The 18,299-nt window shown below is 43.2% G+C and overlaps 1 protein-coding gene across 1 annotated transcript; it reads left to right on the top strand.

Annotated features, from left to right (window-relative positions):
* Positions 1-1,692: 1,692 nt before the first annotated feature.
* Positions 1,693-14,127, top strand: LOC107374250 (PH and SEC7 domain-containing protein 4). Its single transcript, XM_070552325.1, has 15 exons — positions 1,693-2,290; positions 2,493-2,607; positions 2,694-3,024; positions 7,412-8,260; positions 8,391-8,471; positions 8,560-8,672; positions 8,762-8,820; positions 8,899-8,988; positions 9,074-9,117; positions 9,197-9,363; positions 12,084-12,154; positions 12,234-12,379; positions 12,454-12,598; positions 13,168-13,314; positions 13,397-14,127. Exons 1-15 carry the CDS (start codon positions 1,820-1,822, stop codon positions 13,676-13,678), a joined length of 3,111 nt encoding a protein of 1,036 aa, XP_070408426.1. The 5' UTR covers positions 1,693-1,819; the 3' UTR covers positions 13,679-14,127.
* Positions 14,128-18,299: the final 4,172 nt, after the last annotated feature.

Genomic DNA, 18,299 nt, shown 5'->3' with positions numbered 1-18,299 from the left:
TAATTTTCTGCTGAGAAGCATGCAGAAGAGAGGGAGACAGAGGTGTAGGCAGGAAGACTGAAAACAGAAGACCAAAGATGGCAGATGTGGGGCTTGTTTGTGAAGCGGAGCAGGTTCATACACCATAGGTTTGGTGTTCTTGTTGCTCTTCAGTGTGGCTGTTCAGAGAAGGTTTCTCTGAATGCACAGCGGCAGGTCTGTTGGTGCTTTTCCCTCCCACAAGTCTTGACTTAAAACTTCACAAGCGGGTTGATCATATGATGTTGCTTTTAGATGCCTGGAGGGGGTAAGTCATACTTCACAATCAAACAGATTCTTTATGAAAGAGATTTCTTTTTCAGTTTTTTTCAAATTCAAGCCAGTATCGTGTTCAGTAACAGTACTTGTATATCATGTCCACTTTTGTATTTTTTCAGACAAAAATCAATTTCTTTAACCCATTTTCAGCAGGTATGGCATTTTAGTTGTATACTTCCTAAACCTGTGGCTTGCTGTCAGAACTTCCCATGCTTAGTATGCAGCTTCTCCGTAGTGATGCTCAACCCCTATGATGCTTTTCTGTTACAGTTTTTAATTTTATTTTGAAACAGAGAAATGCTTCCTTTTAGAAAGTTTCAGTCTCATTGTAAACATTACTGGAAAAGATAAAATCACACCCGATGGAACCAGTTTGTTGCTATTTGAAACAGTGGCTGTTCTCATGGATTGGATTAAAACCAGAGCTGCCTAATTTGCAAATAGTTCATATTATTATGAAAATACCTGTTATTCTTTTCTATCTTTGTTTTAATTCACCCAATTGTTACAAAAACCTTCCAGAGAGCCGTAACTATGTATGAAATGCTCTATCTCATCATCATCATCATGTGTCGACTGGTGTTTCTCATGCCAAACAGTAAATTTAATTGCATATAACCTGCCTTCTTAATCTGTGTTAATTCCCCTGCTGTAGCAATTGTTGCACCCTTGACAGGAACTGAGAAATGAGCACCCACACAGGAAATGTGGTCAAGGTCTGTCCCGGATGTTGGGCTGCGTGATGTGAATAGAATGATGTAGATAGTCAGAAAAGTCCTGGAGAAAACAAACGATTCAAAACGACAGAGTTAATGAAACATCAGCTGCTTTAGCAAACTTGTACGAGGGTTAAGTTGGAGAACACGGTTTGTTGATGGTGTTCCTGGGCAACGTGCTTATTTTTGTTTGTGTTCACAACATGGAAGTAAAGCCAAGTTCAGACAGTTTTATCCATCAGCCAGCCCCATGGTGCACAATGGTGATAAAAACCATAAACAGAGGATACAAACGGTTGGAGTTCCCACCAGAAGCAGCCCCCTCAGTCCCACCCTCTGCCTCCACTCTCAATCCGTCTTAATGTACTCACCTCCGTTCCTTCTCTTTGCTCGTTTGCATGGCTGATTTTCTACAGTCAGGAAGTAGAAGTGTGCTTTTGTGACGTTCTGGTGCACTGCATTTCTGCAGCAACGCACAGAGATGACAAAGTAGGAAAATTGGGAACAAAAACGAACAGAAATGGGATTATTTTGCTGTAGAGGTGGTGAGTATCATTTGGGACGTGGCAGATTGTTTGAAGACCTTCTCATAAGACAAGTTTTTGATCCAAAGTTGAAAAAACCAGCCAATTAATCTTTTTTAAGTGTTAATTTGTCCTTTTTCTCATCTTCAGGATCTCATAAGGATGGCACCTTACACTCTGATCACCTCTAATCCAGCAGCAGACGGCGCCTTGTAGATTAACACCAACCCCTTTCACCACAAATCACAGAGGCTGGAAAACTGAGCAGGTTGAGAGGAGCTAATGGAGGAGGAAAACTCATGTTCCTCTTTGCCAGATATTGTAGAAGCTGTGCTTCATCAGGACTCACAGACCTTAGCAGACCAACCGTGCATCAATGGAGAGCAGAGTTTTGTAGTTTGGGGTGAATCAGAGGTGCAGACATGCCGAACAGAGGAGACAAATGAAGTCACTTCGTCCTCAAAGACAGGATGCACAGCTCCTGAGGAGGCAGAACAGTATGAAGAGCTGATATGGACGCCTCAGCCCATCACCTGTTCCAGTCCTCCCTTTTCTGTTGCTATGGTAAAATGGGACACACCTGATTCCTCCACAGAGACTCCTTTACTGACAGACAGCTGCCTGGCCAATGAGCTAGATCTGGGGACTCTGAATGGCACTTCCCACCGCCTTCAAGGCCTTATCAGGCAAGAGGAAGAAGAAGATGAAGATATTTTAAACTCAGCTATCGAATGCTTCGGAATTAACCCTAAGGTAAGTGTGAACTGCAGCAGGAGGGAGTTGTAATGTTATCATATTTCTGCTGAAAGTGGATCTATTTATATCAATCCACACGCTGTTTTTGTCTTTTATGTCAGTTATTTTACTAAAACTGCCAGAATGAGCAGACTCGATGTTGGTCAGATGACATCCGAGAATTTAGCTCCATGAGATCACAAGTTATTTTCCCCCACAGCTTTTGCTCAGTGGCCTGTGTTGCAATGTCCAACCATGTGATGCTGCAGATGTGAAAGAAGCCAAGACACAGGAAAAGGAAGATTCAGCACACGAGGAGCTAGAGCGCAGCGATGGTACGCTTTCAGTTTGAGAGGAAACATTTGTACGTCCCTGTGTTTGTGTTTTGGTGACGTTTACCCGTTCTTGTCACATTTGATAGAAATCCAGCAGACGCCAACAAAGGAGGTAACAGACCCAGCTGAGGATGTTCGTGGCTTAGAGGGTGTTGTGGACACTTTTATAGATCCGAAACAAGAAGAGGAACACCAGGTCATTCTGCTGACGGGGCAAGAAGACTCAGAGGGAGAGAGATCATCAGGAAACGATGAAGAGAGCAGCAGTGATGGTCAGCAACGACAAAGTCTAACGTGTGCCTTCTGTGGGGAAGAAAGGACTCTCGTCGAGGATGGGAGCAAGCTTCGAGAAGAGCAAAGTGTGACGAACGTTTACAACGAGGAAGAACGTGTAGAGGCAGAAACTGTCAGAGATGGGTGAGTGTTAAAAAAAGGAACAGGAAGTTTCTGTTAACACTAAAACTAAAGAGAACAAAAGTGAATTTAAGGTGAATCACCGACAGAAATAAACATCGAAGTCAGAACGTCCGAGTGAATAGAAATGTAATTTTTTGATTTTAATGTAATCTAAACTAATATATTAAACAGTGGTGAAATTCTGGTTTGAAAAGCATTAAAAAAACTACAGTAAACATAAATATTTCTTAAAAAACTCATATGTTGTCTAACAATCAAACTATTATTCATTTTTATGAGTAAAATGTGTTTAATTGAACATTAAATCCTCATTATCAACACCTTACTGACTTCGCCTAAACTTTAACACAGTAAGTTGAACAGACCGGCGCTTTGTCAACGTTTGTTAAACAAGGATGAAAGAGCCTTTTAGGTGATCAGGTTGAGGCTTGCCAATATGTTGTAAAACTGTATGCATGCTTTTCCTTTAGAGTGCTGTTCAAAGGCAGAATAGTGCAAAGAATCCTGTCAGCATTTACATCAAACATCTGTGCATGATGTAGAAGTAAACGATGAAAAGAAACTTAGAGTTAAAAAAAGCTGACTTTGTTTTTTATGAGTTAATGACAAAAGGTTGGTACGCCCTCTTCCAGTTAGGTTTTTGCATCAGGTAATTACAACAGTATCAAGTACTCACTGGGATTGACAATAAGGTAAATTAAACCTCAGATGAACACGCAAGTAAAAAATAAAGTAAAAATGTGTTTGCTTTGTTGGATTTGATATAAATTAGCTGCTTTTCTAGTTGTTTAAATAGTTTTCAGATTTCTTTTGAAATAGTTTGGTATTAAGAAGTATTTATATTTATAACAAGCTATTTTAAAATGTGCTAACACACACACACACACACACACACACACACACACACACACACACACACACACACACACACACACACACAGTTTAGATTATTTAACTACATTTGACTCTCAGCAGCTTTTTACTTCTCTTCTGAATTTCCATAAATGCAGCGAGGCCGTTTATCAAAGCTACTTCTGCATTTCAGCATTTGTTGAATAAATAATGAGTCTGTGTAACAGTACACTCACTGGTGTTCATCTGAGAGTATTCCAGAATGTTATGATCATTGATTAGCATTTGGCTAGAAAACCTCTGTACAAAACAAGGTTGAATTGTCCTTAAATGTAAGATTGTCTCTTTGTGTTGTTCTTGTACAGTAAAACTAAACTAAACTAAACTAAGCTAAACTAAACTAAACTAAACTAAGGTAAGCTAAGCTAAGCTAAGCTAGGCTAAGCTAAATTATCTTATCCAGATACAAAAATGTTTATAGTAACAAAAAGAAAAACCCTAAAAAAATCAAATCTTTATTCCTGTTGAAGTACTGGATATCGGTCAAGCCTAATATTATTGACACCATCCTAGTGACCTGCTACAGAAACACAGAAAAATCCAACTCCTCATGAAGACCAGGAAGTCTGGTGGCTTGTAGTTTATCAATCCAAAAAGGTTCCCTTTGAACCAAAGTTCTGATCATTTCAACAATATTTTATTTAGTGCCTCTCATGATAAAAATCACGAGGCGCTTCACAAGAACAACACAATAAAAAGGATAAAAACAATGGTTACATTTAAAAAAATAAACCATTTTATTCAAAAAGAAGAAAGATCAGCTCACCGGGCTGCCACCTTGCCATGGTGGAGGGGTTTGAGTGTCCCAGTGATCCTAGGAGCTATGTTGTCTGAGGCTTTATGCCTCTGGTAGGGTCCCCCATGGCAAACAGGTCCTAGGTGAGGGATCAGACAAGTGCAGCCCATAGACTCCTTATGTAGAACAATACAAATGGGAACAGTGTTCCCTTGCCTGGACGCGGGTCACCAGGGCCCCCCTCTGGAGCCAGGCTTGGAGTTGGGCTACGCTGGCGAGCTCCTAGTGGCCGGGATTTTACCCATGGATTCCAGCCGAGCACAGCTCAAAGATGAGACGTGGGACCCCCCTTTCCATGAGCTCACCACTTGTGGGAGGGGCCATAGGTGTCGGGTGCATTTTGTGTCGGGTGGTAGCCGAAGGCATGGACCTTGGTGGTCTGATCCTCGGCTACAAAAGTTAGTTCTGCAGTGTCACCTCTGGTGGGAAAAGAGCAGGAGTGAGATGAGGGTGAGGTTGAGATGTTCCGGCTAGATATAGTTGGACTCACCTCAACACATGGCTCTGGCTCCAGAAACAGTTTCCTTGAGAGGGGTTGGACTTTCTACCACACTGGAGTTGCTCCCACTGAGAGGTGCCAGCAGGGTTGGGCATACTAGTTGCCCCCCATCTTGGTGTCTGTAAGTTGGGGTTTACCCTTGTAAATGAGAGGGTAGCCTCCCTCCGCCTTCGTGTGGGGGGACTGGTTCTGACTGTGGTTTGTGCTTATGCACCAAACTGCAGCTCAGACTACCCATCCTTTTTAGAGTCCTTGGAGGAAGTGCTAGAGAGCGCATCTTCAAGCCACTCCCTTGTTCTGCTTGGGGATTTAAACGCTCATGTGGGCAACAACGGTGAGACCTGGAGAGGTGTGGCTGGGAGGAATGGCCCTTCCTGAAGTGAATCTGAGAGATGTTTTGTCACTGGACTTCTGTGCACACCATAGATTATCCACAACGAACACCATGTTCAAGCATAAAGGTTTCCATATGTGCACTTGGCACCAGAATACCTTAGGCCGCAGTTCGATGGTTGACTTTGTTGCTGTTTCTTCTGATCTGCGGCCGCATGTCTTAGACACTCATGTGAAGAGAGAGGCGGAGCTGTCAACTGACCACTACCTGGTGATAAGTTGGCTTCGATGGTGGGGGAGGAAGCTGGTCAGACCAGGCAGTTCTAAATGTATTGTGAGGGTCTGCTGGGAACGACTGGCGGAGTCTCATTTCAGAATGAGGTTTAATTCCCACCTCTGACAGAATTTTGAACAGGTCCTGAGGGAACCAGTGGACATTGTAGGGCTGTGTTGGGTGACGCAGCTCTGCAGTATCGCGTAGACTTCGAGGGAAACTCCACTGGATTGGCAGACTGGGGTGGTGGTCCCCCTATTTGAAAAGTGGTATTGCAGAGTGTGTTGCAACTACAGGGGGATCACACTTCTGAGCCTCCCTGGGAAGGTCTATTCAGGGGTTCTGGAGAGGAGGGTCCGTCAGATTGTCGAACCTATAAAATATGACAAGAAAGAATTGCAGAATTGTTGCTTTGTAAGTGGGTTTTGTGCCCCACGTGACCTGAGTATGCATGAAATATGTTAGAATGATGTTTTTCACACCCTCTTGGTATGATTCCTACTGGAAATGTGTGTAGTGTGTCCTCTCAACCACTTGCCATCAGTCAGTGGGAATACTGGATGGTGCAGTCACAGACATTGTGTAGTTTTTACCAATAATCTCTGGAAATGTCCTTTGAAATGTTGCTGAAAGTCAATAAAATGATGCCCAGTTATTGGCGGCTTCCTAATATATAATCAAAAAATCAGGTCTAAAATGCATGGGAGCAGGTATGTCTCTGGGTGACGTTATATTAGATGCTGTGTCTCCTTCTACAGGAACCTGTGAGGACAAAACGCATTTACTGATTTGTAACAAGCGGTTACGAAACCTTCTCCATTCATAAACATTGTTGTTTTACACGTTTAATTCAATTCAATTCAATTCAATTTTATTTATATAGAGCTCCGGGAGTTGACGTCACTTCTCCCGGCATGCAACAGTTCAAATCGAAACGGCGCCAAATCACGGCAAGAGTCGTCTCAAGGCACTTCACATAATAAACATTCCAATTCAGGTCAGTTCATTAAGCCAGTCAGAAAAAATGTTTCCTATATAAGGAACCCAGCAAATTGCATCAAGTCACTGACTAGTGTCAGTGACTTTACAGCAATCCTCATACTAAGCAAGCATGTGGCGACAGTGGAGAGGAAAACTCCCTTTTAACAGGAAGAAACCTCCAGAGGATCCTGGCTCAGTATAAGCAGCCATCCTCCACGACTCACTGGGGATCGAACCTCTTTTTACCTCTTCACTTGTTGCCAGTGATGAAGGGGCGTCTGATGTGCTTGTTGTTTTACTGGAGGTTGCACTCCCAGGGATTTTTGACCCTAATGGCCATCCATTGGTAAGATCTTAGGTAAACATAAAACTACCACTTGCTTGCAATGATTTCGGTATGTACTACCCCCTATCGCCGGGTAAAATACAGACTGTCTCTTTATGCACTGAGAACCATAAATCGTCCAATTTCAGCAGTTTTTCCTAAATGTTCAGACAATTCTTACCTCAGAAGGTATTTAAATAATTATTTATTTTATCATGTGTTGTTCTGACGATAATCCAAGTTCATATTTTATCCACATTTTTCTAGGGAGGCACTTGTGGAGCCAGTGCCAGTCGACAGCTCTGTACTGAACGTACCTACAGGTGAACTGATAGATCCAGAAGAGCCACCAGGATTCTTGGAGAATGATGAGCACTCAGAGGAAGAGGAGGAGAAGTTAAAGGAAGATCTAACAACTCAGAACGAGGAGTTTGACATGCACGATGATGCAGATCAGAATGTGAAACTTCCAGAGGCTGCTGCCAACAATGAAGAAGCTGCAGTACAAGAGGCCGAAAACCCAGAGAAGTTAGAAAACCCTCTAGAGAGAGAAGAGGGGACTGTAAATCTGCAGGAGACTTCTCGTTTAGAGCAACAAGAGTGTGATCAAACAGCGTTCCGGGACCCCGAGCAGCCTGAACAGGCAGAGGAACAGGTGATGGCTGAAAGGATTCCAGCAGAGAACATGAACCAGTCACAGGAACTGGAGATCTCTCCGGAGATGGAACTGAGAGACCAGTCGACCCAGTCTGAAAACACGGAGAAAGCAGAGGGCCTTTCACAGCCAGAGCAGAGCGTTTGTGCTGCAATGGAAATCACAGAACAATCTGAGCAGACGAATGAGTCAGAGACCACAGAGCAGCTGTCTCCTGAGTCTGAGGTCTCACAGCAGATGGAGGAGGCTGACTTAAACCAGGTGGACCAACCAGTGGAGATGTTGGAGCAGGCTGAAGATACTGAAGGTGTCATGGCTAATGGAGAGCAACGCCGCGGCTTGGAGACGGCTTATATGAACGGAGGAGAGGTGGACAGAGTGAAGGCCCGTCGACTCGCTGAGCGGCTCTTTAACCTGGAAGAGGTGGAGCGGGCGGATGTGGTGAAGCATCTGGACAAAGAGTAGGGCCAGATCTAAACTCTACATATGATGATTATGTCCATATTAGGAGCTCTAGGCTGACCTTCAGTAGTTGGTTCCAGCCACACTTTCTCAAGGGAACTTACACAGAATGTGTTTTTTCTTTTTCAGTAATGCCTTCAGTCGCGCCGTTGGAGAAGAATACCTGACGTTCTTTGACTTCACCGACCAAACTCTGGATCAAGCCCTCCGGTGAGAGCTGCAGGAACTCGGATCGTGAGAAGCACCATCATAAGACATTGAGCAATGTGTACATTTTCTTTCATTCCTTCACGTTCAGGTCTTTTCTGATGGAAGTGTTGCTGATAGGAGAGAGTCAGGAGAGAGAACGAGTCCTTCAGCATTTCTCCAACCGCTTCCATCAGTGCAACCCAGACACTTACGCATCTCCAGGTCAGACAGTTGTGATCGGGTTGTTCCACGCTCGACCATACAGCCCGTGTGTGTGTGTATCAGCGTTTCTCTGTTCTTTCTATCCCCAGGGGCCGTGTTGGCTCTGACGTGCGCCCTGATGCTCCTCAACACTGACTTGCACGGACAGGTAAGAGGAGCAGTGCTGTGTTTTGATTCTGTGTTGGGTGAATAAGCAACTTTTTTGTACACACTCATTTAATAACAGATTGTGGGAAAGTCGATGTCATGCTACAAGTTCGTGTCCAACTTGGACGGGATGAATGAGGGAGAAAACTTCAACAAGGACCTACTGAAAGTAACTGAAACCTGAAGGAAACCCTGAACCTGATTGTTCTAAACGATGAAGCAGTTTTTATTTTCTCTCTCCGTGTATTTTGCAGAGTGTTTACAATTCCATAAAGAGTAAACCTCTGGAGTGGGCTGTGTAAGTCGTAAAACACCACCTGAAGCATACATTAGACATTTAAGTCCCAGTCCTGTAATCCTCTGGTTGTGTCTTAAAGAGATGAGGAGGAGCTGAAGAACCTGGTGGATGAGAACACAGAAGAAACTGCGCCACTGCGTTCTAAATCCAACCCCTTCCAGGATGTACCTTATGACAAGACGGCCCCCGTGGTCAAAGAGGGATTCCTGCAGCGGAAGCTCCACGCTGACATCAACGGAAAGCGCAGTGAGTGAGACACAAACAGAGCCAGTATGAGACACAATAGAATGGATGTAGACAATTCTTGGATCTGCCGAGTCCAGCCTGTCGCTAGTTGTTGTCTGGATGGACCCCGATCCCCAGTTCCTTTATTTCCAGGGGAAGGTTGAAATGGGACAGACTTTAACATTGTCACAGATAAACTTCAACGACTTTGATGTGTTTATTTGTTCTCATATTCAAATAAGTTTTCTACGTCTGTTAGTGCCACCTACTGATGGAACTGAGTATTGCACTTTGAGGTATGCAAGCTTTAAAGGTGTGCAATACCGAAAAAAAAAAACATTTTTAAATTATTATTTCTGATTATAATCAGTCACTCTGAGTTTTTCATGCAGGCTGAACATGAAAATAGTCTCCTATACCTATCTTCTGCATTAGCCTGACAGATCTACGTCACACTGTCACTTAAAATTCATGGACTCACCCATCTTGACTCACGACGGGGAACATTGTTGTTGGTTTGGCATCCAGGAGTCAGCAGAGAACATGTGGAGTAGTAGAAGCTAACCGTTAACATTAGCAACTTCACCACACAGCAGAAGCTCCTCCAGGCTTGTGTTGTTTGTGGAGATAAAACATCCATGTTGCAGAGCAAGCAGAGTCAGTGGTAGGGTCACATCGCTGTTAGCCAATCAGAGGCAAGATGTACAAATATCAGGAAATTAGACTCCAAATCTGCTGTCTGGAGCTCAGCTGTGACGTGGCTCACTTCTAGTTCCTGGAAATGGTGCCGCAGTGTTTTTCCCCAGAGTACGAGTTACAAGACATTCATTCCTACTGGAGACCACTGCACAAGTATTGATTAAAAGGGTGTTCCAAACCTTTAAAGGCACACACAGACCTAAAACTAGCTGGAAAACTAACTAATGTCAAAGTAAAAGGCAAATAAGGCCAGATGGTAGGGTTGTGTATTTATTGAAGTATTACTATAATCTAATTCATCTGTAAATTAGATAATTGACTTTATCTGTAAAACTGTTTATTTGGGAAAGGGAAAATATTAATTGTTTTAGAAATGTAGTCATTTTCTAACTGTCCATTTGATTAATTATAATGGGCTAAACATTGATTTCACCTGCCGCCACACACATCATATTATTATATGAGAATAACTTGAATTTATTGTTGCGTTTGAAAAGAAGGGGATGCATGACCATGTCTTGTCAAAATAAAAGCTGGTGAAAGGATCCATTAAGGATCACTCATAAAAAACACTCATTAAAAGTTTTAGGAGCATCTGGAGTCTCTAAAATCCTCAGGGGCATCAAAGAGCTAATCTGCTATCTTAGACATCTGTGACTACCTGATACTGAGTGCAGAAGCAGCCTGATGTTATCAGCTGTGACTCACATTTCTGCACAATTTAAATTTAAAACAACTACTGACTATCTAACTCGGGGATCGGCAACCCGCTGCTCTGGAGCCGCATGCGGCTCTTCCATCCATCTGATGCGGCTCTCTGTGCTTGTAAAATAATGAATGGATATTTAAATAAAATGCTTTACATTTTACTGCATTAATTTTACATCTGTATGCCAATTCTAAATGTAAAGATTGTCTGCGTGAATCTGAACAGTTCCAACCCGGTCTTACTGTGAGACCGGGTTGACGCGTCACGCTTGTGCGTAATCATAGGCGCTTCTGAGCTGACAAGGTTGTGAGATTCTGGGATTCTCCTCAGACGGCTCCTGGATGTGTCGCCACATTGGAGACAGGAACAAGCACTATTCAGCCAAAGTTTCATCATCAGGGAACATTTTCTAAGTGACAAGTCTCGCTTCAATCGGAGGAATCTTCCTGCATGCGCTCTGGTTCTGCGACGCGCTCCAAGTCCCTCTCCACATCTTCAGCTCGCTGTGCGCTGTACGTACGCGTTGACAGCGAGCTGCGCTGAGCTCAGTGTCCAGCTCAGATGGGAATCATTTCTTGAGTGATTTAGCTACATCTGCGCGAAACGAATAAAATGTGAGTTCGTCTGCATGCGTCGGGGTAATTCTTTCTATTCTTTCTCCGTCAAAATAAACAGTCAAATACGGGAACTGTCCGGTCAACACAAGCCCTGCTTTTAACTGTTCTCTTTTCTTGTGAAAATTGTTGCAAAGAGATATAATTAAATGTGATTAACACCAGAGCCAGGCACACTGCGCCGTTATCTCCGTCACTGTAAACGAGGGAAAAACAAAATGATCGGATCCTTTTCTGACCTTCCTCACCTACAAAGTTTAATTACAACAATCAAACGTGACAGAGCCTGGATTTGTATTCTGAACAGTCTAAACATGTTTTAAAAAGAAACGTATGACAAAAGTGGCACCTGCTCAGTAAAACCATCAACAGGGTGAAAAATATCAAAATATTGTAGGCAGAGACGGGCTACAGCTTCTGGATCCACTTTATATAAATCGTTTTATTGATTATCTTTTTATGAAAGATAACTTTGACGTACACGAGCGACCGGTACTGGCTGCTGTCACCTGTTGTGATTGGTTAAAGCAGCTCTCTGCTCTCTGAGGGTAGGCCCCGCCCACAACGCCGTGGCTGCTGTGGCTCCCAGTGTTTTCTTTATTGTGGGAAACGGGTAATAATGGCTCTTTGATGGGAACAGGTTGCCGAACCCTGGTTTAGATAGACGATGTAGAATAATACTATCAACATTCACTGTGTGTGTGTGTGTGTGTGTGCAGCACCTTGGGGAAAAAGAGGCTGGAAGACGTTTTATGGAGTCCTGAAGGGAATGGTCCTGTCCTTACAGAAGGTGGGTAAATCTGCTCCTGCGGTTTTGCTGATCAGAAGATATTTTACTTCACCTCCTTTGTGTCTGTGTTGTCCCTCAGAGCGATTATCGTAGGGATCAGACGGCTTGTGAGGAGGTGGTGAGCGTGCATCACTCTCTGGCCGAACAAGCAGCAGAATACACCAAGAGGCCACACGTGTTTCGCTTGCAGACGGCCGATTGGAGGATTTTTCTCTTTCAGGCCTCGTGAGTGACTAGATCAGGAGTGTGATCCAGAGAGCTCTTTGTCACTAAAGCATCTACTCTTTTCCTTTTCTCAGATCCGAATTGGAGATGAATTTGTGGATCAGCCGCATTAACTTAGTTTCGGCTCTTCGCTCCTCACCTCCGTTCCCCTCTGCCGTCGGGTCTCAGAGGAGGTTTTTCAGGCCGATCCTCCCTGCCTCGCAGTCTGCCCATCCTCTGGTATGCACGGCTCCTCTTCTACTCTCTAAAATGTTTCACCTAAATGTGTTGTAACAGTTTCATCTACTGTATACACATTTCTCTGTTTCAGTGTAGAGTTTTCTTTTTAATGTCCACCAGCTAAAACATGGAAACATTTATGAATATTAATGTCGTTGTTTAGGGTCATGGAATAAAAGAAGAGGTTTCAGGGGACTCCTATCATAATATAGATATCTATCATCCCACGACAGTTCGGTATCCCTGGGAACGTTTCATCTCAGTTTCTAACACTAGTACATAAATGTAGATCATTAAACTATGTAAAGAATATATATTTAGTTATTTTTAACTTTGAATGTATGATGACTCAAATAAAACGCTCTGCTGAACCTCAGAGGTTTGATTTATTTCTTTTACTCAAGCCAGAATACGACTTCTCTGTAACCATTCAGCATGTGCCTTAAATGAAATACAGAAAGATACAGATAAGCAAGATTTTAGTTTTTTATTACTAATTCTGTCTGAGGGCTTAAAACGTGCAGCTCTGGTTGCTTTTGTTGTTGAAGTGTTTTCTTGTCCCTGAACAGGAACGTCAGCTGCAGTTTCACAAAGGAAAGCTGGAGTCCTTTAAAGCCGACCTATTAAACCAGGAGGAAAACGTTCCAGATCCCAAAAAAGCCAAAGCCAGAGATCTGGAGGAGCATCGTCTCAGAACTGAGTACCTACATCACGAGGTGCCCAAGCTGCTGTGCGTGTTTACAGAAATGAGTGTGTAATGACCCACAGATGACTCAGATGTCTGATGTTCGATCACAGGTGTGTCGCTATGAGATCTACATCCAGATGCTGGAGGCCTGGGAGAGTGTGAAGCTGACCGATCACCAGTTGAGCGCAGCAGACCTGAACCTGTTTGACAAAGTGGTGTGTGCAGACACTGTAAGGAGCAAAGAGCCGGAGGAGCCCGTGCTAAAAAGGTCTCACTCCAGCCCTTCTCTGGAGCTGGAGATCGCCGCTCCAGTGATAAAAGTCAAACGCAACGTCTCTGAGAGGCGGACTTATCGCAAAACAGTCGTTCCTCGAAGGAATAAAGAGGCCTGAGCAGTTTTAAAGAACATTTCTGTGGAAAAAAGAGAAAATCTCCAAAGACTCCATGTGGAAACCCCCAAAGAAGGTTTTTTTAATTCATTTTTGTCTTTTGCACTTTTACAAAAAAAAAAAAAAAAAAAACCCTCCAAGTTCTGGAAAACCTTTAATATTGGAGGCCAGACCAAGAGTCAGCTGTTGAGAGGTCTAAAATGTACGGGTATAACTTATTTTTGTTGGAATATTTGATTCTTTTTACCGCTGCAGCAAATACACCTGTGACCAGGATGTGCCTTCCACACATTCACCACAAGAGGGCGCTGTGGAACAGCACATCTGAGCAGAGGCTCAAACTCAACTTTTCTTTTAATTAATGTAAACAAAAAACATGACTGCTTCTGAAAAGAATGGTACTGTTACAAATGAAGGATTAATCTAAAATAAAATGTTACTTCTCGTCATGATTTGTGAAATGATATTTATCGTGTTAAACAACCTGATTTAGAGCTTTTTGTGAGCTTGTTCAGCGTATGTCACACTGGTTTTCATTTTATTTAAAAATACCTCTTTTGTTTGTTTTTCCTTTTTTTACACAAAAAGAGCAAAAATTATAGTGCTTGTCGCTTTATCGGCTGGACATGTTTCACCTGTGGTAGAAGAAAACTCCAAAGTCTTCATAAACAATTGTCTTTTCTGAGTGCATGAAGAGATTTTGTGAGCCGAAATGTGGTGAATCTTCATGCAACTCAGCATATTTTATGTTTAAATCTGAAACAAGAATAAAAAAAAAAAAACAACAAAAGAGAATCCATAGTATTTTACATCCTATTTTCCCTGTCAGGGATTGCAGCCTGATCATAACTCCACAGCATGAAGATACAGTTAATACAAACACATATTTCCCAGATCTGGGTGAGGACACGGAGAACAGGTGAACCTCATTTATCCCTGTAGGACATCGGGGGGACTGTTAGTTAACATGTTAATGGGGATACCCTCATTCATTCAGGAAACACAACAACAGCCCGTTAAGATAAAGTCAGACTCTGCAGATGGAAATGACTGATTGACCTCATGAGTGACAGAAGCCTTGGGGTGGAGAGACCAGGGTTGGCATGCAGCAAGGTGGCGTTGGGCCTGCAGCAAAGCATCTCATCCAGACACAACGATTTTTATTATTGTTCTGGTTGGATTTAAATGTCTGATCATCCTGAAGGCCTCAGTCTGGCATCACAGAGGAGCTCTGGAGTCAAAGCTCTTCTCCACATGGTTTGTAGAGCATGACTTCAGCGGCCGGCCGTGGTGGTCTTGTCCCTTTGGAGTGCCATTGCTCTCCAACAATAACCACTGGTCAGAGGGGCTCTGCGTCCTTCCCAAGGAGACGGCCTGTTTTTGTTCCATCTGCGTTCCTCCATTCTTGAGAGGCGCTCGACTCCGTCAGGCCTGGCTGGAGAATTAAAAAGGCAAGGGCCGAGATGGTTAGTGGCTCTAGAACTTGTTTCTCTTTTCTAAGTTCTTCCACTTCATCTAAAAGTCCCACTTCATTCCAACTACAACCACTGCCTGTCCATAAAACGGAGCTGAAATCAACCCCACCGCTGCCTGTGCTCCTCCTGATGATCATTCCCAACCTGCCTCTGAGGTCCTGCACCCTCTACTCCTCATCTTTTCTCTGCAAAAACACTTCATTCATCCCACCGTCTCATCCTTGGTGTCTTTGCCCCTCCTCGTTCTCGTTCTCCATCTTCATTCTTTGCTTTTGACTCCTGTCTGTTGTCAAGTGTCTTCCACAGTCCAGGGTCCTTGAAATTCCTCTGTGGTCCTTTCAGGAGTTTGTTTTTATCCCTCTCAGACTCAGATCACATCTTCAGAAGAAATGAACATCGTGTTTAATCCTCACCTGCTTTTACCACCAATTTCTGCACTTTTTCTGCACGTATTTTAGCAAAAATACACATTTACTGATGTATTTTTGCAGTGACGGGAAGCATATTTGAACAATCTAACCTTTTCATTTCTCTCTGTTATCAGATCCAGTTGAAACGAGAACAGCTCCTCAGTGATGTTTACTTTTTTGCAAGTTAAAGGAGCCTCTTGAGTGGAGTTAAGGTAACTGCCTTGCTTAAGGGCATTTCAACGCATGACCTCTTTTTGCCCTCTTCACACACACACACACACACACACACACACACACACACACACACACACACACACACACACACACACACACACACACACACACACACACACACACACAGACACACACACACACACACACACACACACACACACACACACGCACGCACACACACGCACACGCACGCACGCACTCACGCACGCACACACACACACACACACACAGAGACACACACACACACACACACACACACACACACACACACACACACAAACACACACACACACACACACAGAGACACACACACACACTCACACACACACACACACACACACACACACACTCACACACACACAGAGACACACACACACACACACACACACACACACACACACACACACACTCACACACACACACACACACACAGAGACACACACACACACTCACACACACACACACACACACACACACACTCACACACACACACACACACAGAGACACACACACACACTCACACACACACACACACACACACACACACACACACACACACACACACACACTCACACACACACACACACACACACACAGACACACACACACACACAGACACACACACACACACAAACACACACACACACACACACACACACAGAGACACACACACACTCACACACACACACACACACACACACACACACACAGACACACACACACACACACACACACACACACACACACACACACACACACACACACACACACACACACACACACACACACACACTCGATGCAGGACAAATAAACTGAGTGAGATCTAAAAATCACAGCTTCATGGGTTCATGTTTGAGGTTTAATCTCCTCCATCTTACCTTTCATTTCCCAAAAAAAATTCCAAATTTTGTTCTAAACTTTAAATATTTTCATGATCTTTAATTGTAGACGAATCAGTAAAATCAATACAGAGGGTGAATAAGGTGTTTGTCAGCTCGACTCCCCGAACCTCTGCAGGTCATCTCCCTCCTTCAGGGCAGGACCCGATACCTGGAAGATGTTATCGTCTCGTGTGCATGTGTGTGTGTGTGTGTGTGTGTGTGCTTAGAAAGGTGCGTTTTTCTTGATGTCTTGCAGTCAACAGTAGCTTCCTGCCTCCAGGCCCTGTGTGTCGTTTAATAGAGCGATCTGACAGAAACAGCCTCTGTTTGACCACTTTGCTCTGTTTGACTGGCACATTTGTTTTCAGGTGCTTTGTGGGAGATTAGATGTTGAAATCTGAGGAAGGTTCCATCATTTGAGGTTCTCAAGTTCCTTGACGGCGGCGTTTCAGGTCGTCTGATCTTACGACGTTCCAGAAATAAAACGTTCAACATGAACAAATTCAGGCTTTTTGTTTGGGCTTCAGAAATGCAAGGAACTATTTTAGCAATACAAGATACAAGAAGAAAAAATGGGGAGTGAAACGACAAGCCGACACTGTTGCCGGAGTCATTTATTTATCTACACAAATTACTCAAGCCTGGAGTTTTTTAGTGTGGTGGAGATGCTAAAGATAATGCTCAGCTTCTACTAGCAGAGACAATTTCTTCTGTTTCCTGGACGCTGAACCAACAACAGCCTTCCCCGTTGTGAGTCAAGATGGGTGAGTCCGTGAAGGCTAAGTGACAGTGTGATGTAGATCTGTCAAGGTTTTTCAATCCTAGAGTTTCACTGTCTATTTTCTGTCAGAAGCTAATGCAGGAGATAGGTGTAGGAGACTAACTTCATGTTCAGCTTGTATGAAAAACTCTGAGTGACTGGTAATAATTAGAAATAATCATGAAAAAAGTTTCTTCAGTGTCCCACACCTTTAACTTTACGTTATAATGAGATTTGGACAAAAAACATTTTATTTTTGTTTTAATGTACAAGTTCAAGCATAACTAATATTCCCTTTAGCTCATCATCATCAGTTAAAACCAGCTGGTTTAGATGACTAGGACTAACTAAGAATAGATCAAGATAAATGTAACGAGTAAAAACTTTAAGGGTCAACATGAATTAAGCCAAACAGACAGAAACTTTTATGTTGGAGGATGTTTGATCCATTCTTCTGTTCAGGATTGTTTTGATTCAGCCACGTGCGCTGAAGGTCAAAACTCAGACGTTCTCCTTCAGGATTTTCTGGTAGAGAGCAAAATTCATCAAGTGGTCTGAGACCATCACACCACCTCCACCGTGCTTGACTGTTGGTGATTTTGTGACAGGGTGTGGCAAGGTGGAGAAACGAGGGCCTGGGTGGGATTTTATCTTTGGACTCCCAGGTGAGATTCACGCGTGCTAACCAGTCAGCAGTCCTGCAGAGATAAACCAGAACAGAACAACTGGTGCTTGTTAGACGCCATTTTGAACAAATGTTTTTCTTTTTACTTTAGATTTAAAATGTTTTTAAAACAAACATTTCTAAGAAACTAATTTTTGGAGATTTTTTATTCCTGCTTCTTTCTTTTTCTGAATCTAAAT

The sequence above is a fragment of the Nothobranchius furzeri genome, chromosome 6 (assembly GCF_043380555.1).
Source record: "Nothobranchius furzeri strain GRZ-AD chromosome 6, NfurGRZ-RIMD1, whole genome shotgun sequence".
NCBI classification, from domain to species: Eukaryota; Metazoa; Chordata; class Actinopteri; order Cyprinodontiformes; family Nothobranchiidae; genus Nothobranchius; species Nothobranchius furzeri.
This window is presented reverse-complemented; position numbering and strand designations above follow the sequence as displayed.

What these genes read in the sequence shown, in the direction of transcription:
- LOC107374250 (XM_070552325.1), top strand. Translation starts at nt 1,820, where the DNA reads ATGGAGGAGGAAAACTCATGTTCCTCTTTGCCAGATATTGTAGAAGCT. An exon ending in GGAGCTAGAGCGCAGCGATG is followed by an intron (nt 2,608 to 2,693) that starts GTACGCTTTCAG and finishes CACATTTGATAG; the next exon opens with AAATCCAGCAGACGCCAACA. An exon ending in GCAGAAACTGTCAGAGATGG is followed by an intron (nt 3,025 to 7,411) that starts GTGAGTGTTAAA and finishes ACATTTTTCTAG; the next exon opens with GGAGGCACTTGTGGAGCCAG.